This window comes from Sapajus apella, unplaced genomic scaffold, assembly GCF_009761245.1.
Source record: "Sapajus apella isolate SASKATOON/1434 unplaced genomic scaffold, GSC_monkey_1.0 scaffold57, whole genome shotgun sequence".
NCBI classification, from domain to species: Eukaryota; Metazoa; Chordata; class Mammalia; order Primates; family Cebidae; genus Sapajus; species Sapajus apella.
Window position 1 is genome coordinate 9,904,901 of NW_022436997.1, and position 25,230 is coordinate 9,930,130.

General features: G+C 43.9%; 2 protein-coding genes across 13 annotated transcripts in view; one reads left to right on the forward strand and one right to left on the reverse strand.

The window, feature by feature from the left end:
- Positions 1–5,929, forward strand: part of TPGS2 (tubulin polyglutamylase complex subunit 2) — a 42,979-nt gene extending 37,050 nt beyond the window's left edge. The window contains exon 7 of the mRNA XM_032245431.1: positions 5,381–5,929. Coding sequence (XP_032101322.1) covers positions 5,381–5,470 — 90 coding nt within the window. The 3' untranslated portion in view covers positions 5,471–5,929. The remainder of the gene's footprint in view (positions 1–5,380) is intronic.
- A 2,238-nt stretch (positions 5,930–8,167) lies between these two features.
- The window catches only part of FHOD3 (formin homology 2 domain containing 3), a 490,075-nt gene continuing 473,012 nt past the window's right edge, over positions 8,168–25,230 (reverse strand). For 8 of the 12 annotated variants that reach the window (XM_032245410.1, XM_032245418.1, XM_032245417.1 and 5 more), the window contains 4 exons: positions 24,436–24,459; positions 22,790–22,964; positions 17,114–17,275; positions 8,168–8,783 (listed from right to left, as the gene is read on the reverse strand). In XM_032245410.1, the coding sequence (XP_032101301.1) occupies positions 8,701–8,783; positions 17,114–17,275; positions 22,790–22,964; positions 24,436–24,459 (444 nt within the window). In that variant the 3' untranslated portion in view covers positions 8,168–8,700. The remainder of the gene's footprint in view (positions 8,784–17,113; positions 17,276–22,789; positions 22,965–24,435; positions 24,460–25,230) is intronic. The other 4 variants (XM_032245416.1, XM_032245415.1, XM_032245419.1 and 1 more) reach the window with 1 other exon arrangement.

Consider the following 25,230-nt stretch of genomic DNA (forward strand, 5'->3'; position numbering starts at 1 on the left):
CTTATGTGAATGGAGGAGGAGGAAGAGAGTGAAGGGGGAGGTGCTACACACTATTAAGCAACCAGATCTCATGAGAACTCACTATCACCAGAATAGCAAGGCAGAAGTTGTCCTCATGATTCAATCACCTCCCACCAGCCTCCTCCTTCCAACACTGGGGATTACAATTCAACATGAGATTTGGGCAGGGACACAAATCCAGACCATATCAGATGGGGACTTCATGTTACTCTGGAAAATCCATTGCTACTTAGTATGGAACCCATGAACCATTAATAAATCTAAAATCAGTTAATACATAATCTTGTGCTAAATCAAGAACTGCTTCATACTTCAGGATAGATAGGAACAGATGACAAGCAAAATTGAGAAAAAAGTTAAAAAGCTATTAATTTAAATGTTTATGCAAATTATGAAAAGACAGTCACTACTTTATTTTAAAGGCAGGATACCTTAGTTCAGCCCACAGACCACCCCTGTCATAAAACTGTGCCATAATGAAAGATGTTAGCAATTTTCAAATGTCTTAGCATCCAAACATTGTCTCCCAGACTGCCTCTTGCCACTTAATAGCCATGGCTCAAAACTCTTTTTCTGACAGTGTACCTTTGTGGCTCTGAAAATGGGATTTTTATAATTTCACATCCTTATGTTCTCTATAGTACTGGCACCCAGGCCTTGTCCAATACCATCCTTGATAAATGTAGCGAGCATTATGAAAGGAACCATCTGTCTGGATGCTTTCAGTATCAAACCAACTACAGAGTCTCACATGGATAAAATCTTTTGTGAGCAGGATTCCCAGGTGATAAGGGTGAAATGCAGTAGTGAAAACCAGCCAGAGGGTGACACAGTGAAAACACATCCCACCACCACAAGAACTGAAGTGCTTTTTAAAGCATTATTGTAAGGTGGGTTTAGCTGTTAAAGATGTGTGTTCTGCCATGGTATGTATTATAATAACCGAGTTATACTCACAGGTCTGATGTGGACTCTGCTGAGGAGAGATTGCTTCTTCTAGGTGGGGTATGTCAAGAGAGGAGAGTGTATATTTGATAGTATTGACTTCACATTGAATTCTCCTTTGTGGACAAGAATTCCCAAAACTCAGAACACAATGTAGGCAGGGGGTGGACATAGTATATTAGACCATTTTCACGCTGCTAATAAAGGCATACCCAAGACCTGGGTAATTTTTAATGAAAAAGGTTTAATGGATTCACAGTTCCACATGGCTGGGGAGGCCTCACAATCATGGCAGAAGGTGAAAGGCACATCTTACATGGTGGCAGGCAAAGAGAAAATGAGAGCCAAGCAAAAGGGGAAACCCCTTATAAAATAATCAGATCTTGTGAGACTTATTAACTACCACGAGAACAGTATGGGGAAAAGCACACCCATGATTCACTTATCTCCCAACAGGTCCCTCCTGCAACATATGGAAATTATGGGAGCTACAATTCAAGATGAGATTTGGGTAGGGACACAGCCAAACCATATCACATAGTTTCTTAGACATTGTTTCATGTTCTTGATAGAGGAAACTGCAGTCCAAAGCAATTTTGTACAAAACTAAATTTAACATAAAAACTTCCTGTGTATAAAATGAATAAACAGCAGCAAAGTACATATAAAGGTATATTCTCTCAGACCTGCACTAATACATAGCCATAAACTAAACTAAAATAAAATTTTAAAATTCATTCCTCAATCTCCATCCACATTTCAAGTATTGAGTAATCACATATGTCTAGTGGCTACCATATTAGATAGTCAGAGATAGAACATTTCCAGGATCACAGAACATTCCATTGGGCAGCCCTAGTTAGAGCAAGCATGGCTTGTTTTATAATTTTCAGAATAATTCTGGTGAAAATCTGTTTTATATTATGCTGTACTCAACAAAGAAAAAGGATATTTACCCAATCTTAAGACCTTTTTACCTAAAATACAACATCCTTTTCTGCTTTACATATTACTTTTGCAGCTCATCGCTCATAGGAAAAGCCAAGGATGACTTAACCTGCTGCTATCCATTTTAGCTGCAGAGTGGGCTGTGCAGGTTCTGAGCTTTCCCCATTTGATAGTCAAAGACCCCAAGGCCACCCAGCCTTTCTAGGTCTCTGCACAGTCTCCAGTGTGGAAAGCTGTGGGAAAGGAAAGAGCAGGTTCTAGGTCTTCAGGATTTTCTGCATCTTAAAGCAGCTCCTCTCCCTTGCACTCTTAGGGAGCAGGAGGGCCTAGCTTTCGGATCATCCTCGTAGCCTCAGAAATAATTGTTCAAGAAATAACATTTCTCACACAAAGGATAAATGCTTGAGGGGACGGATAGCCCATCTTCCATGATGTTATTATTATATATCGCATGTCTGTATCAAAACATCTCACGTGCCTCATAAGTATATACACCTACTGTATACCCACAAAAATTTAAAATGAAAAAAAAAATGCTCTGAGGTAACTGGTACTCCCATGAAGACCAGCTAAGTTAAATTTTCTTCCACAGCATAAAGACTAAAAAAGAATATGTTGGAAACCAACTAGGGCAGGGACACAAAGCCTAAGTAGAGTTCAGTGTAAAGGAGAAACCCCACCCCTCAAGCAAAAGCTTCAACTGTGGAACATGCTAAGCACAAGACTAAACCTCTGGATAAACAGCTCACCTATACTGAGGCCCCAGCTCACAGCTTTATACTTTTCGCCTTATTTTGAAAATGAGGCCATCTCATAGGATAGAGAGAGCGATATGGATGGTACTTGTGGGTTTGTCCTTAGGTCTGTCCTTAAACTACCACAGGTGGTTCTAGATCCTGGCCACACAGGTTCTGGAACATTGTGTTGAGGCTCTAGAATGTATGTTTATTGAACAACTTAATGTTCATCAGAAAAACTCAATTTTCCTTTGAAAATTAGATTCTACAATAGATGGCTGTGGCCTTAATAACTATCTTCACAAATCATGTTTTTAGGCCATTAAAAAATGGTAAGCCATCTTCAATATAAGTTAGAAATGGAATTCAAGCACAAGACAAATTCAAAAATCTGTCTTACATTTGTTCACAAGCACAAGTCCATGGAGTTTAATTTAACCCAACAGCTAGTGAACTTCTATATATATGTGTGTGTATATACACACACACAGAATGATCGATCAATTGGTCGATGGATATAGAAAGTTCTAAATTACCAGAACACTTGCAATTTCAGGCAAGTTTTTCTTCCAAAGAGATAAATGTTATTTTTTCATACCACCTGCTACAGAGGGGCTAGCTAGCTGGATTACAGCTCATTTCCTTCTACTGAGAGCACATTTCTGAGGATGCATCTTCGTAAATGAGCTGCTTTATTCTCGTGACATTCCCCATCACATGCCTAATTATCTAAGCCAAGAAAGCCTCTGAAGTTGACTGAATTGCTCTATTCTGTAGCCAGTTTACCACCTGCTGCTGTGTTCTGAGTTCCAGTAAAATCGCCTTGTCTAAATAAGTGTATCATCAAGGATGCTTCTTTACAGGGACTGGATACAATGGCTACAATAAGTTTCTCAGGCAGCCAGCTCTTCCTGTATAACTACCACATTTTTATTCAGTTCTTATTTGAAAATTGGGTTTTAAAAAATTATAATTATTCCCCTAGGCACATGACAAGTGTATTTTGGAAAGGCAACTGTATCTATTTCCTAGCCCACTGCCCTGCCCGAAAGCATCTGGCTGTTCCCCAGTGGGATCACCCTCCCCAAAGAGCAGCGAGGGCTTAAAAAGCATTTTTAAGCAGATATTATTACTAGTGGAGTCTCTCTTTGAAAAGGAAAAAAATTTCTGGTTAGTTTTCTGAAAGAGAAAAAGCCAAGCCCTCTGCTTAGCTGGGCCAACTGAATAGCCCACATACTGCAGCGACCTCTCACATAGTCCAGGAACACCACTGCTGACACAGAGGAACACAAGGGCCCCTATTACCTTATGCCTCATTTAATGTGCTACCAGTAACATGCTATGCATGCCTCTGGAATATTTTTGAACTCTGAACTGAGATTCCTTTATTTCTATTTCCACCTACACCAGATAACTTATAATAGCAAAATGAAGAGAAGAAAATGTGTTCACTGGAAACTGGCTATCAAGTCTCTCCAATGGGAGCTGAGGAGCTGTGTGTGTCTCCGCAGGCATGGAGACTGACCAGAACCAAAGAGCCTGTGGCATCAAGCCCCGGAGGCTGAGGCAGGAGAATCACTTGAACCCAGGAGTTGGAGGTTGCAGTGAGCCGAGATTGCACCATTGCCCTCCAGCCTGGGCAACAAGAGTGAAGCTCCATCTCCAAAACAAAACAAAACGAAACAAAAACAAATTTATTTTATCACATTTCTGGAGGCTAGCCGTTCAATTAATTTTATTGAGCCAAAATCAAGGTGTAGAGCAGGCTGTGCTGTTCCTGCAGGCCCTGTTCCTTGCCTTTTACAGCCTTTGGTGGCTGCCAGCATTTCATGGTTTGAGGCCATGTTACTCCAATCTTTGTGTCTGTCTTCACGTTGCCTTTGGTGTGTATCAAATCTCCCTCTGCCTTTCTCTTATAAGGACACTCATGATTGGGTTTAGAGAATGCCCATATGATCCAGGACAATCCACATATATCAGGATCCTTAATTTCATCACACTTGCAAAGACCCTTCCTTAGAAGGTAACATTTCTAGGTTCCAGGGATTACGATCTTGTTCTGTTAGGTGGCCATCATTCAACCTATTACAGTGGTATTCGGTGATACGCCGAATACCAGGTATATCCATGAACACAGAAACAGTGGGAGACATGGACAACGTGGAGGCCACTCACAGACCAGGAGTCTGGAAACCAAGTCTCCTACTCCTAGCCCTTGTTGTTCCCCACTGCCTGCCCCTCCACCCACACTGCATTAACAGTGCACTTGAAAGAAAATAAAACTAGGTCATAAGCCCTCCAAGGCCCTATGTACCCTCCCGCACCATCCCCAGATCCTTATTTTTTAAACAGAAAGAAAAAAACCTTAATATTCCAAAGAAACCCAAATCCAGACAGCTTTAACAGAAAAGTGTTTGCCTGCCTTTTCTGGCAGTTTCGTAATTTCAATACATATTAAAACATAGGTGCTAAGACACAGGAGCAAGAACATCTGTGGTAATTCCCAGGCAGATGAGCAATAGCATCTTACAAGTGTAAGGTACTCTTCACTTTCATGCTTCCTGAAGGTCTTTTAAAAAAAATTAACATCCTGAATTAAAAATTGCTCATAGAGGCTGTCAGAATGAGTGGCATCAAAAGAGGAAATAAGCAACAGGAAAACATCCTTCAGTTTCACGAAAAATGAATGAACCACTAAGTTAAACAATGCAGATTGATTTTTCTTATAGGCTCTTCTAGGCCTTTTTGATGGATCTGGTCCCTCAGTGGATTTGAATAATCCAAGGGGAAGATCAGCAATCCAGAGCAGACGGTTCTAGAGCTCCCGGTACTTGCTGGCATAACCTGACTGCCCCTTGACATTTGTGGACAGGGCTCTGGGTTCACCTCTGACCCACCATGTCTGTCCTGCCACTGAGCTGGCAGGCATTTCTGTGGGTAAAGAAAACACAGAGAAGTGGCAAGAGCTGGCCTTTTATACCACTTCCGATGTTCCTTCCATATTTCTGGGGATTTTTCAAATGTTCATTTCAACTCTAAATGTTTAGTGAGGGACTTGCTTGCTGCCACCTTCTGGCTTTCAGGGCAGGCAAGGAAGCGACACAGATCTCAGGGCACACAGCATGAGGGCAGCTTTGCTCAAACATGTCCTAGTCGATCAGTTACTTGATAGTAATTAAAAACCAATTCTGTCACGGGGAATTATTACTGGTTTTGCAAAGTTCTCAAAAACATCATCTTCAGTCTCTAACTCCCACTCCACCCCCCACCAAAAAAAATGAGAGAGAGAAAAAATACCCAATGATTTCCATTAGAATCAGGGGGAAGGAGATGAGAAGATCTTTTAAACGTTCCAAAGTCCAGACCACACTTCATACCAATTAAACCACAATCTCCGGTGGAGGGACAGAAATATCAGTACAGTAGTTCTTGAAGCACCCAGGTGAGTCTGATGTGTAGATTGGGCTGGGAACCACCACCCTATCTTATTCCCATACTACAGTGGGATTATTCAAGATGCTGGGCCCAATAAATGAGACCCCTTTTACTTAGCTGTAAGCAAGAAATTTGTTGACCTTGCTTGCTGCTTCTGAGAGCTTTTCAATCCTAAAACAAAATTAAGATTAGGTTTATTCAATCACCTCCTTCTGAATGTAACCTTCCATTCCAAAGCAACAACTCAGCAGAATACCAAGGACCCCCCAGGAGGACATTGACATATTTGTTCACTAAACAGTGTGACAAAAAAAATGCAGCTTCCTTTTGTCTGTGCATCATTATCTCATGTAATACAAATATTCCAAATCTGCATTCAGTGCCAAGCAATAGGCAAACACTCACAAACCATTAAATCATAAGCGGAATATTATTCCTGTTATTTAGAAGCATATGGAAAATAACTATTAATATCCTATATATTCTTTTCAATAAGGTGATTAAATAAACTCAACAGTCTATAGTATACAAACCCAACTCTTGCAACTTCCAGGCTCTCCTGGGGTGTTCACATCCATCATGTACTATTTGACAAATGACTGCTTCAGCAAGCTCCCTGTCTCTGTAAGTGGGGTTAGAGCAGAGAGGGGAAGACAGGCACAGAGTCCTATGGGGAAAATATATTATCTTTGGCTTTTTAAGCAATGCTACTGCACGTTGTCTATAAATCACATATCCCCAGATTCAGGAATGCAGAGTCACAGAGGTTTTAAAAGTGGGACAAAGATGGAATTAGTGACCTGATGATTTTTCAACCCTCAGAATACCTGCTGCAATGGTTTTCCTTTCCCTGTTTTCAGAGGCAGAGGTTCTTCATAGGGAACCATGCGACCCCAGGCCAAAGGGGGTCTGTGGAGGGTGTGGCCACCACCTGGGCCTCAGCCCCCTCAGTATTGCTCTGCATTTGCTGAGAGCCCCTTACAGCGCCTTCACCTCTGACCTCCGCTGTCGATGACCTGTGCTTGAGAACCATGTATAGTCATGGGCCACAGAACAGTGATTTGGTTCACAATAGAGCACATATATGCCAGTGGTCTCATAATATTATAATGGAGCTGAAAAATTCCTATCATCTAGTGACGCTGTAGCTGTCATAACAGTGCACTGCACTACTCACGTGTGTGTGGTGATGCTGGTGTAAGCAAACCTATTATGCTGCCAGATGTATAAAAGTGCACAGTAATGTCCCAGACCTTCATATTCACTCACCACTCACCTGCCCAGAGCAGCTTACAGGCCTGTAAGCTCCATTCATACTGCGTGCCCTATAGAGGTGCACCTTTTTTTTTTTTTTAAATCTTCAATACTGTAATTTTACTGTACCTTTTCTATGTTTAGGTATATTTAGAAACACAAATACCAGTGTTACAACTGCCTACAGTATTCAGTCAGTAACATGCTGTATAGATTTGTAGCTTAGGAGCAACAGGCTATATCATATAGCCTAGGTACATAATAGGCTATACCATCTAGGTTTGTGTAAGTATATTTATAATATTTGCACAATGATGAAATTGCCTAATGAGACATTTCTCAGAACATATCCCCATCATTAAGTGATGCATGACTATATTAAGCATGCAATTCTGAGGCTCCCTGTACACAAATCTTTAAATTTCCATTTTGTTTTGGTGATTTAGTACATTTTTTGAGAAAACGATTTTTTACATAAGAGGCCAGTGAGTTGTGGAATAGTTCAGATTTGTAAAATGCTACTCTCATTTTTGCTTCCCCATCACAATGGGGCAAAAGAAGCCTTATCATGGGTAAGGTAATAGATGTTAGATTAACAACAGCTAACACATCCTGCAAGAAGGACCTAGGCCCAATTACAAAAGGACTTCCAAAGAGCACAGTGTTGATGCTACTCACTCTATTAACAAAATACAGCCCCAAAGGATCTGAAGGCCGGTCCAAGCAAGGGTGCTTCTGATGACACTGAAGAGTTCTGCCATTCTGAAGAGGCGAGCCTGTGGAACTGCTGCAGGTCCTGCTCCCAGGAGAATAAAGGTTTCTCATGATGGCATTAAACTCTATTTATTTAGTATTTGAAACATGGTGTACATTTATGTATTTGTATAAACATTTGGTACATCTAAAATCCACAACTGGTAAACAATCTGTGCTTTCTTTTGTGTACAAGTTTGGGTTTACATCTGGATATTTTGGTGTTGTGGAGACTCAGTCTGTGAAGCTAATCAAATTGCCTCATATTACCGTAACAACTGTGAAGGAAGTGATTTGCTCCTTAAAGGGGCTGTTCCTTGTCCAGAAAAGGTGTTACACTTTTGAATTTGAACTAATAAACCAGTTGTGTCACAGAATCAAGAGAAACACAGCTGACATGATGGAGTAGGTATGTGCAGGGGACTCCTGGAGATCCAAGTCAATGCGTAGCAGGCAACACAAGCTGCGCAGTGATACTGGGAATTGATTCTCCCTTTTCAAACCATCGGATGTTAATGTCAAGTTTCCCCAACCCCACCTGGAGGGGTTTCGTCTGGCAAGAGCTTGCCTTCTGCTCAGCACACTCCTGGGGGTACGCCAACAAGTGTCACAGCTGCAACTCCGAGGTGCCAACCAAGCCCAGGGCTCTTGCTTCTTCTGGTGTCAGGCCGCTCTTCAGGGTTCTTCGCACTGCAGCAGTGGCCACAGGTCACAGCCAAAGGGATAAGAAGAAAAGGGGTATCAGCAGCAAGGCACAGGGCAGTCAAGACTCCAGTCCCCCCTTCTCCCCAGGGACTTCCAGAGAAGCCAGAGGGTTCACGCTCTGTACCCCCCTGCTCTTCCTGAATTGCCCTGCAGTCTGTCTGCCAGGGCAAAAAAAAGTTTGGGGCTACACAGGCTGTCCTAATGATGCCACAGGTGCTGACTTGGAGGGCCTAGAGGAGGGGTGGGGGCACTTATAAAGAGGAGAGAAAGGAGGAGAGGCTCACCCTCACAAGGCTTCTGAGAAGAGGGTGCAAACCACGGAAGTGCAGAGGGCAGGAGAGACCTCAGCATGGGCACAGTATGAGGAGTGTATCAGAGCTAGGAAGGTGATTCCAGAGCAGAAGAAAATGCAAGCTCCACTAATACTGATGAGATGAGGCAACCAATGCCTAGCGAGGGGATCCACAAGACCCAGCAACCTCACAAATCCAAGGGAGGACCAATGATAGCTGGGGACATGCTGAAGAACCATGGCCCCACAGAGCAAGTTCATGAAGCCAGGGCAAGGGGCAGCAGTCAGGATGAATCTCTCCATGAGTGCTGTGGTTCTTAGCCTCAAGTCACTAAAGGGCCCCTACAGACAATAATTAAAATAGCCAGAGCCTCCTCAAGGAATGGAGGCTAAGGAGCAAACTGCCAAACTTATTCTGCGTGGAACTGGTAGCTGTTTTCTATGGAACACATGAGATTTAAGAAGGGCCAATGAGCATTCTCACTGAGGGATTACAATTGACAACTGGAGGGATGCTCAACTTTAACTGACTTAGAATTGGCTTGTGTTTAGCTTGGCATGATGGTATTCCCACTGTTTAGTATTCATCAATTTCAGCATCAAAATATAGGCTGGATAAGGGTAAATGAGGAGGTAGCTGCCACACCCAAGACAAGTCCTTTCATTTGAAAGCATCGCTAATTACATTTTTCTTAATTTACAAATTGTATTTGACCTACTCTGTGTTTCTTTAAAGGTCACACACAGTTTGGGGTATTCATTATCTGAAGAAAAATGTTATGGATCTGCCTTCAACCTAAATCCCAAATCAGCCAGAGTTCCTGAGATGATCAGGGCAGGCTGTTGATCAAAGTTTAGAGAGAGTAAGCTCACTGTAATGTCTCCCCATTTCCTTTGCCAACTCCCCTCATCCTCTCCTCAGAAGCCAGGGCCCACCTCTTGCATCTGTAGGCCACACCTCATGGTCTAAGCCTCCCCATCATCCCCTGAACAAAAGCTCACCCAGCCTGTGGACAAAAGATCTGAAAGACCTATATCCACGGCAGAATCAATGGGGACTAATATCTATTAAGAATAATAAAGGGCTCCTTTGCTTCCAGGAATAATCACTTGGAACAGGAGTCAACATCATATCTATCAATTGGTCAATCAACAAGTATTTTATTCAGAACTCATTAAGTATACTCAGCATTTAACTCAAAGAATCAAAACACAGACATCAAGTATGGATTTTGAGAGAGCCATGGGATATGTGGTGAGGGGTTCTCTCAAATCGTGCCACTGTACACTAGCTTGGGCCTTTGAGCCAACTATTTCCAAGCCTAGCTTTGGGCCTCAGAGCCATCTATCTGTAGCTGTTCTTGCACTAGCTTCTCCTTCCCCCACCCTCGGTCCCATGGCCTCCAGACTGAGCGGCTGGCTGAACCAGACGAAATGTTTGGCTCCTGAGTCTCAGCTGGAAGCAGATTACATTCAACTGAGTAACAGGACTTGTTCTATGGGGCAGCAGTAAAAATACTAGTTTGTAATAAACTTTTATGTTCTTTAAACACTCCTTAGAGTGTTTGTCAAGATAACTTTAACAGTAAATAAGATAAAATATCTCTCTTGACAAGAAAGACCTCTTGCTGAGACTTCTTAACCAAGATACAAAATACTGCCTAAAGAAGTCCATGCTGGCCAGGTACAGTGGCTCATGCCTGTATTCCCAGCACTTTGGGAGGCTGAGGCAGGTGGATCACTTGATATCAGCAGTTTGAGACCAACATGGTGAAACCCATGTCTACTAAAAATACAAAAATTAGCTGGACATGGTGGCATATGTCTGTATTCCCAGCTACTCAGGAGACTGAGGCAGAGAATTGCTTGAACCTGGGAGGTGGAGGTTGCGGTGAGCCGAGATTGTGTCACTGTGCTCCAGCCTGGGTGACAGAGCGAGACTCCATCTCAAAAAAAAAAAAAAAAAAAAAAATTAAAGAAAGAAAAGAAAAAAGAAGGCCATGCTGCACTAGCTAGGCATCTTAAATTATCTTAAATTTCACCAGCCACAGAAGGTGGTGTGGACATCAGTCTATGAATCTTTGTGCATTTAGGTATGTATTTTGGCCAAATGACTACAAAAGACCCCACAGACATTTTACCCATGAAGGTATTTATAGATGCTTAACACTTCTGTTTGCACATTTGCTTTAGTTCAGTCTTATGGCTGGGAGGTCCCTGGCTCAGCCACCATTCAACACTGTCCATTATGCCCTCCTTCTTCTGAGTGGAGTCAAAATGGCAGGGCCAGATGTGCTCCCTGGGACATTCTTTTTTCACATAAAATCCTGTCCATTATATGCATAGGTTTCCCAAATGGAAGGACGTTCTACAAAATAATGAACTGGTACTTTTCAAAAGTATCAAGGTCACAAAGTGCCCCCACAGATCAGAGGAGACTAAGCAGACATGAGGGCTACACGCAATGTAGAATCCTGGGTAGGATCATGGAGCAAAAATAGGACCTTCATGGAAAAACTTGAAATCTGAATAAAGTCTACAGTTCAGTTAATAGTACTGTACCAATATGAATTTGCTGGTTTTGCTAAATTGTCCTAATATTTTTGCAACTTTTCTGCAAGTTTAAAATGTTTTCAGAATAAAAATTTGAAGCAATAAAACACAGGACAACAACAAAAAGCAGGCATTCCCAAATCTTGTTGACTTAAATTCAACTTCTTGGACTCACCCCCAACACACTGAGCCAGGGTCTCTGGGAGAGGCCAGGCACTGCATTTGAACTTTCCCTGGGTGGTCAGATGGCCAGGTTTGGGGCCCCTGGCTTAAATCACTGCCATCTGAGATGCAGGGAAAGGCAGGGTTTTCAGGACAGTGACAGTCTTTGCAGTGACAAGGCTGAAGTCTCCTAGTTCCATCTAACCCTAGATGAAGTTCACTCAGGCTAAGAGGGCACTCAGAAATACTCAGGGCATTAGGCACTTTCTGCTATCACTGACCTGGCTGTGGCTTCCTTGGCCTTGCAGAGCCCAGCCCATGCCCTCCTCCTGTACCCGTGGCATTCAGTACTCCTAAAGACTGTGTTTGGGTCCTAGGTAGTATCTGAACAGAAAGCAGGTAGTTAAAATGCAAGCACCAGCTGCCGCCTCCTGTGACTCATGCTGAGGGTGGGCAAAGGGAGAGTTTGCCCTGAAAGGAAAAGTAAGTTCTCCCCATTGTTTTCTGGGAGAATGTACCTCAACTAAGGATAGACAGGGAAGGCAGCTCAGGAATCTACAGACTCAGAGTTTTCCACAATATTTTAAGTTCTGGGCAGGACAAAACTGCCTTCCCCCTTCCCAGATTAAATCGAGAGTGTCAGCACTCTGCCTTGGGTATCTCAACAATACTAGCCAAGTGCTATGCTGGCAATGCAGGCTTTATATGCACAGGCACAAGCATTCCGGGGGTAAAAAAAAAAAAAGACTGGTGAAGACTGGTCTGGGCTACTAATTGTAGCAGGCCAGAGTGAAGTAGATGGTGTGGTGGGGAATAAGGGGGGTGAAGGGAGCAGACGGTTGGGTAGGGATGTGCACAACAGACCCTAAGCACCTTCAGGCAGCTACGAATTCCCACCAGCAGCTTGTCCGTTGGGCAGCAGTGAGACACAGCCTGAAAGGGAAGAAAGGTGGTGGGAACCTGTCATAGATGCCTCGCTTAACCCCACAACCACCCTGGGAGGCTGGCGCTACTGCCTTCATCGTTCAAAAGATGACTGATAGTAAGGCCAGGTCACTGACGTGAGACCCAGTCCTATCCCTGTTGTGTGCATGTGTGCATTCCTGAGCATGGAAATGGATTCCATTTGAACTTGGCAGCAGGAATGATGAAATACTGTAACATCTCATCGATTAGGTGCATAGCACCTTCCTGAGCACCACCATGGGAACCCTACGTCTCCCCTCCCAAAGGCTCTCGGAGGCAGAAAAGACAGGTTCTTGGATTCGTCCTTTTACTGCCCCTCCATCCTTTTGAACCTGGTACTCAGATGGGCACTGGGGGAGGACTTAAAGACCAGCCTTCTCTTTAATGTGCCAGTATCCCTTGTTTGGGAGGGTGATTTGTCTAAAAGCGAAACAACCAGAGAGCCATGTAATGTAGTGAAATGCTTCAAAACTCTTCCTGTGTCTGTCTCTCTAACCCCGAGGCTTCCACCTGAGCCCTTTCTGACTTAGCATATTAGTGTCCTCGCCTCTAGCCTGGCCCTGCTCTGGAGCAAGGGACACCCTCTAAAGGGCAGTGACTCTCCACCTGGGTTTAGGGAAGAGACCTCGGTTCTTTCTTGGACTTGCTTTGTTTAACTTCTTGTCCTGTGTCTTGTGCGCATGCGTAGTTGCCCTCAGCTGTCTTTACAGGAAGGGCCAGTCCATCTATAATCAGCTCTAGAAATCATTTGCTACTGAAGATCCTTCAGTAGAATCTGAAGATCCTTCAGTAGGGTAGAATGTGGGGGAGGACACGAGGTAAGGTGGATCAGCCCTTTCACAGGCTAGAGATCACCTGGACAATTGGAAACATTTTACTCAATGTGCCCCTGATTGGCACCAGCTGGGAGAGCGGTTGACCTGAGCCATGGGAACCTGTGAATTGATTACTATGTCCTTGGCTATCCCAGCTGACTGCAAAGTTCAGGCTTTGGTGGGACATTCGGTATGTGTCGGCCCAGTCACCAGCATCAAACGTGAAAGCAGACATTTAATTATCTCTGCTTGCCTTGTGGGCCATAAATTTCAAGGTTATGGAATGGATTCTGTTTCGTTTCCTACAAAAGCAGAACTATTATTGTCTTTAGCCAAATGAGTTATGGCCCAAATATGTTGGTTATTCATTATCCACTTGCTTCATTGCCATCATTAAACAAATCAAATACAGCACTGTTTCACCATGAGGCCCAAACCGCAAAACTTCACATTGATTTTGCAAATTGCTTTTTCTTGTTCCTTTAACCTCTGTGAAAAGCTGGAGTTTATCATCCCTTTATAAAAGAAATCAAAGTCTAACTTCCTCCTTCTTAAATTTCTGCTGATAGTGCCATTACTAATAAATTAAGCCTGTTACAGATAAACACATACATGCTGTACTGTACTTGTTATAGTAACTGTGTCACAGAAAAAATGTGTTTGGCTAAATAAAAAGAGTAGACGGCTGTTTTGCATAAAATCAAAATGGAAACGATACCACAGGAAATTATTTTATGTCAACCACAAAAACAGGCAAAACAATCTCTCTGGCCAGATTGAAGAGGAAAATTAATTATGACTGTGTTATTGTGCCCAGTGACATTATGAGTCTCTCTAAGAATTTGGATCTCGGTAGACCAGAGGATGGGGCCATGCAGACTTGGAGGAGAATCACATGCTCTGGGCTTCCAGGGACCCCAGGCCAATGTCCCATGCTGTCTCCTGTCTGAGGAGACAGCTTCCAACCCTTCCAACCCTCTGTCAGGGTGCCATGCCCCTGACGGGATGTCTCCAGCTTCACAAGGTTGAAGTTCCATCGAACTCTCCAACCCTCACCCTTGGCCCACCTCTTTGTGGCTCTTCCCAGCTCCTCCCCATGGTGAGCTCTGCACTGAGGCTGCCCACGCCAGAAAAACCAGGAGTTAACTGGTGCGTGGTTCTTGCCATGTGGTGACCTTGAAGTAACTATTGGCCTCCTTGAATGAACTAAAAGGAGGCCAATAAAGGGCAACTACTTACTCAGGAGGCTGAGCAGGGAAATGGCTTGAATCAGGGAGGCAGAGATTGCAATGAGCTGAGTTCGCACCACTGCACTCCAGCCTGGCGACAGAGGGAGACTCCATCTCAAAAAAAAAAGGGGGGGGAGTAACTACTGGAATAACCTACTTAAGACCTCAAAAATCCTTTTGGAAGTTTCATTTCAAAAGCTATTTAAGCAGATTTCCTATCACAAAAACATGGGCCAATGATACGGACAAACCGTACACAAAAGGAGAGATGCAAATGGCAATAAGCTCAACCTCCCTAGAGTGAAGGGAAATGCAAATTAAAACCATGGAAAATGTTGTTGCACACCCTGCAGATCAGCAAAAATGGAAGCGCTGCCTTGGCCTACAGCAGCTGAGATGTAGCCCAGAGCATGAGTGTGGATTAACCTCACCCCTTGGGAGAAGAGCTTCCACGTCTGGTCTCATGCCCCGGTACTGTTCATCTTATTATGAACATGAATCACCTGGGGATCTTGTTAAATGCAGATTTGAATCAGTTGCCCTGGAAAGGGGGCCCATAAATCTGCAATTCCAACACGCCTCCAGGAGATACTCATATTGTCTGGGGTCCAACTCTGAGTTGCAAGCCTCTAGCCAAGTTCTTTCGCAAGTGCACCAGGAGATGAGCAAAGAATTCCTGACTGAGAATATAGCAAAATATCAGAAGAAAGCAATGTAAAGGACTTAGCTATTGATGATGGAATCTATAAACATATTCTTGAAGATGTACAAGCCAGTCTCTCTGAATGATAGTTTTCCATTTAAAAAGTGAAATAAACATAGTGGGGAGCAGAGGAAGGCATACAGTGAAGAGACAGCTGACACCTAATGCTACTTACCCAAGAGGCAGGGACCCAGACCTCAAGCCCTCACCCCTGAGGTTCTGCAGTAGTGGGCATGGGTGCAGCCCAGATATCGGAATTGAAACATCTCCGCAGAACATTCTAATGTGCATCCAGGGTTGAGAACCACAGCTCAAGAGCCTTGTTACTCACAGTGTGTTCCAAGGGCCAGAGGCATTAATTTCATCTAGGAGCATGTCAGAAACAGACTCTCGGTCCACCCGTCTTACTGAATGGGAATCCCATTCCCCACTCCCCACCCCATCCCCATCTGTACCCCCATCCCCACCTTAAGTGTTATTTTCCTTTCTGGGGGAAAATTCTCATCAGAAACTGAAACAGATCATAGAAAAGGAACAGGGGACCGCAGGAATGTGATTAGTGTTCTGTACCCTGGAAACACACATGTAAATGGGCCAAACAGAACCACTGGGTCCAACATACGTAGGCCACACCCTGGTTGCCTCCTGTGTGAATCTCAAGGGTGGACAAGTTTGGACTTCGAATTTGAGTTCTTACTCAACTCCCTGCCTACCTGGACTCAGCTCCTTTCACTTTTGGGAGAAAACTGGAGGAAGCACCTGGCTTCCTTTCCTTGTCACCAACCCTCATTCTCAGAGGCAAAGCCAGTGGAGACTAAAGCAGCCTCTAGAGTGACCCAGCGGCCGGCTGATTGCTTTTCTGAAACACATAAGGCCACAGCTCATGCAGGGAGATGTCAAAGGAGCCACAGGATTCTGTTTCCCTACAGAACACTGTTCCTGAGAGGGTCAGACAGAGGCAACTCCACACCCACGAGTTGGGTGGGCAGGAGCAGGCAGTAGGCTCAGACCAAAAAGGAAAATCAGTCACTTTGATTTAGTTGAATCCTCTATCTGGTGGGAAAAGGAAAAAATGGTCAACCTAGGCCACGTCAAATATTTCAAGCATCCCAATGACCATCAAATCACTTGCTACCCCTGGTTTTTGCCTTCATCATGCTCATTGGCAGCGATAAACCCAGGGTGGGGCCAGTCTCCAGTCCCGAAAGTACCCCCTGGTGCTGGGTGCAGGGCAGAAACATGGCCTCCAGCAGAGCATCTTTCGGGGGACTTGATGATGGGTTCCACTAGTACTCAGCCCTGTATACCACAGACACTTAAGGGCCTTTCATACCCTCCTGGGAACAACGTATGATTTGAGAGAGGCCTGGCCACGAATGGCAGATACACTGAACAGATGTGGCTGTAGCTGCCCTCCTCCACAATGGCCAACGTTGATAGACAACCTTAAAACCTTCTGTGGATGAGTGTAGGTAGGCACTCTGAAAGCCACTGACAATTCACCGGAGCCGATTCTCCACCTTTCTCGGTTCACACAGAATGGGAGGGCAGATCCCCGCAGGGGTGAAGACTCACCCCTCCTTTAATGCACTCACAAGATTTCCGGTTGGCCCGGGATCGTTTCCTCTCCCTTGGCACCACTCGCTGACTGGGCACTTGGGTGGCTGACTTGACGATGCGGTCCATGATCTCATCAGCTGCATCATCTGTGACATTGGGTGAGTCATCAGTTCCCATAGTCCAGGAACTAGTGGATCCTAAAAAATTAAACAGCCAGAGTGTACAACATACTCAGAAGAAAAATACAGAAGATACGCAGCACTATTCCTCCAAGCAGCTGAGTTCTTTCAGCAACAGACCACAAGGAAAGCCAGAGTTAGAGTCCCAGAGCTAGTGACAGATCCAGAGAACTAACCTGTCCCCACTGCAGGGAGCACTGCTGTCACTTGTGACTCTGCGCTGCAGGCTCTGAGAAAACCCATATGCGGGGCACTTATTTCCTAACACCCTGTAACGCAGCGATGTTCTTGTCTCTCATTATATTTAACTCTCCACCCCAGGTGTGTTGTCTTCACCTGCCAGGTCCTGTGATCACCTGAGGGCAGATGACCCAAGCCACACCCTGCTGCACAGCCATCAATATTCAGTGATGCACATCCAGTAATGCAGAGACCCACTGAGGGTCTTACTGAGTCCTCTCTCTGTCAGTAATTGTATATGCCTAGCGAATGTCAACTGTCCCTAACTTCTCACTAAGTAGAAAGCAATAGATTTTACAATACACAGTTTATTTTTGAATTATCTAGCTTTTAAAAATTGTAACAAGATTGCCATCTTTAAACAGGAAAGGGTCATTAACCTAAATTTTTCTCTGGTATATTCATCTGTTCCCTCAACCACATTTTCTGTAGTTTATAAATAACTACACGTTAAAACAAGTCAGAAGAAAGCATCATCAAAACATGGGTCCCAAGTACAGTCACCCCTTAGTATACAGAGGGATTGGTTCAGGACCCCCAAGGATACCCAAAGCTCTGCATACTCAAGTTCCACAGTTGACCCTGTAGAAACAGTATACAGCCCTCTATACATATGGGCTTCACATCCTGCAAATACTCTATTTTTGATCTGTATTGTTGAAAAAAATCTGCATGTAAGTAGATGTGCTCCATCAAATCCAAGTTGTTCAAGGGTCAACCACAATGTTAAACAGTTAGAAATTAATGCCAGTGTAATACATCCAGAACTACATCTTTGTCATTGATTAGCTTCCTTGTGAAATCTCTTCTGTACGACGGTGAATATATGTTGCTGCAAGAGGAAAGATGGACATGCTCAAGATTGTTCACTTCTACCACATGCACTTCATTTTAGAGTACATGCATAACAACTTCAAAAACCTGTACGTAAGAATTCTCAGCATCACGGCCTATGCACACAAGTACCCCCAGCCTGACTGAACTACAACAGAGGCTAAGGAACTGCCAACTTTTCCCAACTTGAGGGAAAAAAATGTTAATAAACAGTTAAAATGTTTGAGTTCTCCCACACTGATTGTTTTCTAAAAGTTTTGGTGCTTAGGACCACCTGGCTGGTAACGAATGAACCAAGAAAAAATAGATATCAATGGAAATGATTGGGAACAGTGGATCATAGTTCAGTGGACTGTGATTTTCATATATGTGTGTGTAGCTGAAATATTGCTAATAGTACTGTGCTCTAAGGTAGTCATAATTTCTGTTAGTAAAATTCATGGCTGAATTAAATACATAAATATTTCATACTTTGTAAAAGGTGGACCAAGACTCCAGGTGCCCTATCACCTACCTGCATGTATGTAAAACCTGTGGCTGTGGAACAATGATGTTTTCAAATGGTAAGATTTTTGTTGGCGGTGGCTCACGCCTGTAATCTCAGCACTTTGGGAGGCCGAGGTAGGCAGATCACTTGAGGTCAGGAGTTTGAGAACAGCCTGGCCAACAGAGTGAAACCTCGTCTCTACCAAAAATACAAAAATTAGCCATGTGTATTGGTGTGCACCTGTAGTCTCAGCTGTTCGGGAGGCTGAGGCAGGAGAATCTCTTGATCCCAGGAGGCAGAGGTTGCAGTGAGATGAGATCTTGCCACTGCACTTCAGCCTGGGCAACAAAGTGAGACTCTGATTTCTGTTATTGTTGATACAGTTTTTAAAAAATTTGTTTTGCTTAGATTATTTTTTAAATGATAGCATACCTACAGCATGGGCACATGCAAAATCAGTAAATTGTACTTTTTGTGCTTATACCCAAGGGAACTTGATCTACTTGCTCTTATTGGGCCAGTTTTTTTCAGCATTTAAAAAAATAGACTCTTTTCAAAAATAAACTATTGAAATTGCTGCTGAATGTTTCTGCATTCTCAGTCAACGTATTCTAATTGGAAGTAAAAGGCCTCATAATGCCACAGCTCTTAGACTAGGCCTTTGCAGACTCTCTGAACAATGAACAGAACAATCAATAGTGCAGTTGTGTTTTACCAGCAATTTCCTGTTTTCTCTTTTATTTATTGATTTATAATTCTCTACCTTAAAAGGCCAAACTACCTTCTAAAAACATACAAAGCTCAATAAATTGTCTTTGCTCATACTACATTTTTTGAGCACTGGGCCAGAAATGAAGGCATCTTCTAATCTTCCCTCTGAGATTACCTGTACTTTTCCATCTTACACAGCCCTAGGGATCTTTTGTCAACGTAATGTGTCAGGAGATGCTTAAAGGAAACATCTTGCCATAGGTCCAAGATTGTCAAACTCAGTTTTATGATGACTTCATTTTCTCATGACTTAATTCCTGGTTCTACTTTATGTCCACTCCTCTTGGTTCACTGCCTGATTATCATTATTTCCATTCTTCCTAGTCATGTATATATTCCTCTTCCTGGAACCCGTGTACCCACATTGTAGCCATCAGAGTAATACTGCACACACATTTTGCATACCCAAGGGACCATGTGTTAGTAAGTGTTAGCAAGACATTTGAGATAGGGTGGAGAGGATAAAGCATTCTAGACTGTAATAGCACAATATCACTTTACTTTTATTTTTCTGAAACATGAAAACTGAGGCTTGAAAGAAAACACTGAAATTTGTTTTTCCCCTTACAGAAATCTAATCTAAAGAAATAGTCGACAAGGAAAACACTTACATCAAAATGCATAATCAACTGTTTTAATGTAAAAAAAAAGTTTGCTTTCATTTCTGAAAGATAATTTCCCTGAAGATAGACTTCTGTGATTAAAGTTTTTTCTTTTGACAGTTTAAAGATATCATTCCTTTTTTCTGGCTTCTAGTTTCTTTTGAAAATTGAGTCATCATTATTACCACTGTTCCATAGGAGGTACTCTATCTTTCTTCTCTGTTTTAAAGAGTTTATCTTCATCTTTGTCTTTATTAGCACTGGGTCTATGGTATGGTTCTCTTTGTACTTACTCTTCTTGGATTTGCTACGTTTCTTAAACATGTTGGTTGATATCTATCATCAGTTTTGGTAAATTCTCACCCATCTCTTCAAATATCTTCAATCTCTTCAAATATTGTTTCTGATCCATCTTTTTTCAGTACTCCAATTACACGTTAGACCATTCAACTGTGTCCCTCAGATCTTACATTTTGTTCTATTCTTTCCATTTTTTCTCACCATGCCTCTGTTTGTAAATTTTCTATTAACCTGTTTTGAATTCCCTAATCCTCTTTTGCTGTGGCCAATCTCTGTTTAACCCATCCGATGGGTTTCTTATTTCAGGTATTTCATTTTATAGTTGTGGAATATCCATTTGATTCTTATTTATAGAGTCCAATTTGCTATTGAAATTATCTACCTTTTTCCCCATTTGTCTTTTTCCCCTTTAGTCTTTAACATTTATAATGGTCATTTAAAGTGCTTGACTATAGATTTCAACACCTACAGTCCCATTCTAATTCTATTCCCTTTCATATGCCAGAAAAGATGACCACATGTTGTAAAATTCAGCAACATCTTTTCTCTCCATCCACTGTGCCCAGCCAAAGTCCTATTTTAAAAGGTAAACACCAAGGTCCAACATTAAGATAGAAGAAAAGAGAACTAGAGTCAGTACACTGCAGTCACATGAAAAAACCAGTCAGTAATTTAGCAAAAAAGACCAAAGTGCCAGTCTGCTTGGGAATCCCATAGAAACCCTAGAATTCTGGAGCACAGCCTGCAGGTCACTTTGAGGTCCTCCTTGGATAGTAGTTTGTGGTTCTTTGGTTCATGGGAAACTACAAGCATTCATATGTGTTACATGGTATTAATTCATCTTCTTCTCAAGAAAACTCAGAGATGCATTTATTTTCTCCATTATGTTGCAGTTATCATTACTACCATTATTTCTGTATATTTAAGAATGTTGACAACAGCAAAATTCCAAAAAGCACTAGTGAGCAAAGGCTATTACAAGTCACTGAAGGGCTTCCTCAGGTTTCTCCAGACTGCGGCCCTCCAGATTCTAGCTGCCTTTCTGCCTGCAGGTTCACTAGAGCCTATGAAAAAGCCTGGCGGGTGCTATATTCACTCATTACTGCATTTCTGTGATGTGTATGGCAACCCATAAACCAGTTTACCTGGCATGCCATTTTACTTGCTCCCCAGCATAATTCCTACTAGCACCCGCTTTCACACTCCAAAGTATCCTAGCTTGGACAAGATTAGATGGCTTCTTCCAGCTGCAGGCATAGCTTGTGCTGAGCAAACACCGAGAGAAGAATGCCTGTCTCCAGCAGTTGATTCTCCTTAAAGCTCACCATGTTTAGTAGGTCTAACTGGAGTCTCTGGAGCGCATGGAAGAGAAAGAGCAGCCTGGTGATCGGGACAGTGCCTGGAGGACAAGGTTTCTGGAGGTGAATGGGAATGGGGCAGGCAGAGGATTGGGCATCCTGAACTGAGGGAGCAGCATGAGAACAGCGGGGACTCTGGGACGCACAGGGTGCTTGAGAAATGCGGTGGTGACCCTGCAGGATGAGGGAAAGCCAAGCTTGGGAGACAGGACAGCACCTGACTACAGGGGGCTTCCAAGAACTGTGTGAATGGTGTGGCCTTCAACCTGCAGGCAGAGAGGAAACCTAGGAGGGTAAACAGGTTATCGGGCCAGACAGGGAAATACGAGGAAACATTCACAGATGTAAAATGCATCTTAATCCTTTCAAATGATAAAAGCAAATCTGGAAACTGGAACTTGTCTGCCATTTGGAAGTTTCAGTTTTGTCTCTCCCTAAGGATGCAAAGAAGGGACAAAGGGGTCATGCTTTATGCAGAGGCTGGCAACCTTGCCCTGTGTAGTAGTTTTAGGCTCTGTGAGTTGTACAGTGTCTGTCACAGTGGCTCAATTCTGCCAAAGCAGCCACAGACACTACACAAATGGATAAGTATGACTGTGTCCCAACAAAACTTTATTTCTAAAAGCAGGGGGAAGACTGGGTTTGGCTTGCAGGCTGCAGTCTGCCCACGCCATCTCTCCCGCAGGAGGCCTCCCCAGTAAGGATTCTCTCTGTGTAAACTGAAGTATTCTCATTGGGAGTGTTTGCTTTTGAGACAAAGCTATTGAAGGTGAGTCACGAAGATGCTAATGAAGGAAGGTGTGTGGTTAGGTCAGCAGTGGAATTCCTGGGGAGCTGAGGGCCAGTCGCAGCCACCGACTGCAGCCTGCGATAGGGACCAGGCCCCACTGGAGTGACCAACCTGAGAAGACAAGACGAGCCCTGCGCGGCCAGGAGTTACCTCGGCTTGCTCGGCTGCGTGTACGGATGCCCAGCGCGGGGGCGGCGTCCTCCACGGAAGGGGACGAGGTTTTCAGCACAGCTTTCATGTTCTCGTGCTCAGCCGCGTCCTCTGCATAGCTCAGACCCTGCGGCTGGCTCGGGGTCACCGGAGAACTGCTGGAAAACTTGCCGGACTGCAAAACCAAGGGGCAGTTAGCAGGTGAGGGAGACTCCGCAAAAAGCCAACTCAAGCTTCTAAAACCCGTGGTTAAGGCAAACCTCCTCTCCTCTGTCTTATTTGTTTTGTTTGTAGCACATTCATTATGGAAGTCACTGAGGTTGTTAACTAATGACAAAACATCTGTGCCTACAGGAAGATCTAATATGAGACAGAAAAGCCCCTGGCCCAGAAGGACCACCACCCACTCATCCATTGTAGCGGGTCTCTCTCACTCACTCAGATCCCCTCAAAGGTTGTCTGCCAGGAGCAACTGGCATTGGCTCTGGGAAGAGGTAAAGCCAAATGTGTTTCTAACACCAAAGCCCTGATATGAGAATTGAAATGAAATATCCTTGTTAACCAAGCATATTGAGCTTCATTTTTTTACTTAGTGTCAGGAAGCAGTTATATTTTTCTTAAGTATCACTGATGATGGTAGAATTACAGAAGTGGGATTCAATCACAGAAGCCCAGCATGTTAAGAGTTGGGAAGAATTCTTCTAGACCTAGTCTCACCTTGCTTTTATGAAAAAGGAAATTGAGGCCCTCCAAGAATATGTGGCTTGTCAAGGGCCCCAAAAGAATTAGTGTCAGGGCCCAGAAAACAAGACACAAGAATTTATGCTGATTTTCTCTAACTGAACAAAAAGTCAGAACATATATATTTTAAAAGAAGTATGCTGGAATGCCATAGGTACACAGTACCAAACATCTGGATGAAGAACTAAAAGTCAGAAGAACATTTGCAAAGAACAGCTCCATAGATTGCTGGCTTCCTTTTTCACCAGTGTCTCCGCCACAGCAACAGGGTTGGGGACACATCTGTGGCTTGTAGCATCTACGTGGCTCTCTCCTCATTTTTCAGGGCCAATTAGCGCCCCTCCCCCTTGGTCTCTGGTTCTCACTCCTGCATCCAGGGTGTGGGGAGGAGCCCCTGCCATCCAACACTGCATGCACATTGGCCCAAGGGAGCCATTAAGACCAGCAGAGGAAATGGGCACACATCAGAGGCTGCCTACTGGCTGGGGACAGAGGCTCTGGCCTGGCCCTTGGCCACTGCCCCACTTCCTCTTTGATATGAGGACTCTTTATGTGGTTATTCCAGAATCCAGTTCTCGTATTTAAGTTGCCAAAGGAAATTTCCTTGTCTACTTTTCCAGCAGCAGAGAGAGACCTGCTAAACCTGCCACTTGTGACATGGTTACTGATTAGCCGGGCTCAGGGACAGCTTGGAAAATGCATTTAACCCTTCGGTCCCTGGCACACGTGGCATGATGAGAGCCCTGCCGGGTGGTTAGTGATCACACGAAAACCAACCAGAAAATGTCCATGCATCGTTTAAAGCACTGAACGGTGCTAACACTTCATGCTGATTATGTTAGGTTAAACCAGGGCATACAGGAGGCGGTCAATGTGGCATTCTTCATGTTCATAAACGGTCATACCTCAACTTCCTCCTCGTCATCAGTCTACCCGACAGGACAGGACAGGATGGGACAGGACGGGACGGAAAAGACAGAAGGGATTCTTAGAAGGCACAGAAGTCGGCAAAGAGATCATCTCGATGTCACATAAAATTCCAAGTAAATAAATTGGTCACTACAACCAGGACACATCCTCTTGAATTGGGAGCCACCAGGCCCCACCCTCCTGTCCTCATCTGGACACTCCTTGCATGAACTCCAAGATTACCTGTAACCAGAGTCAGGAAGGACTCACGGGGCCCTGGGCCAATCTTCTGGGGCTGGCCCTGAGGTTAACAGTCAGCTTACCCAATTCCCTGACCACCACAGACCTCACTTGCAGTTCTGCAACCTGCTGGGAGTGTCCTGCTCTGTGACTCATATGGCTTGGGTAGGCACGTCCTTATGGACCCATCACTGCCCGACAGTCACCAAGGCCTCTCTAAGTGGACTGGCTTCCGTTTGCTAGGCTCTACCTGTCACCCGCTGGCCCTCCCATCCTACTCAGAGCGCAGGATCCCTTCCCGCCCAGGTCCCAGTTCTGGGCTACCGCTATTCCTTCCACATGCAGGCCAGCCAGGACAAGCAGGACAACTGCTCCAGCAGCCTGTTCACATCACTCCCTCCTCGGAAGCATGACATTAACTTTTGTTTCAACATCTCACCTGTTTCTCATGGTGGCCACCTGAACTGACTCTCCGGACTTTTAATTACTGTAGCACTAGATACACGTCTTTAAGTGACTTTAAACAAAATATCCCTTTTCTAAAATGAATT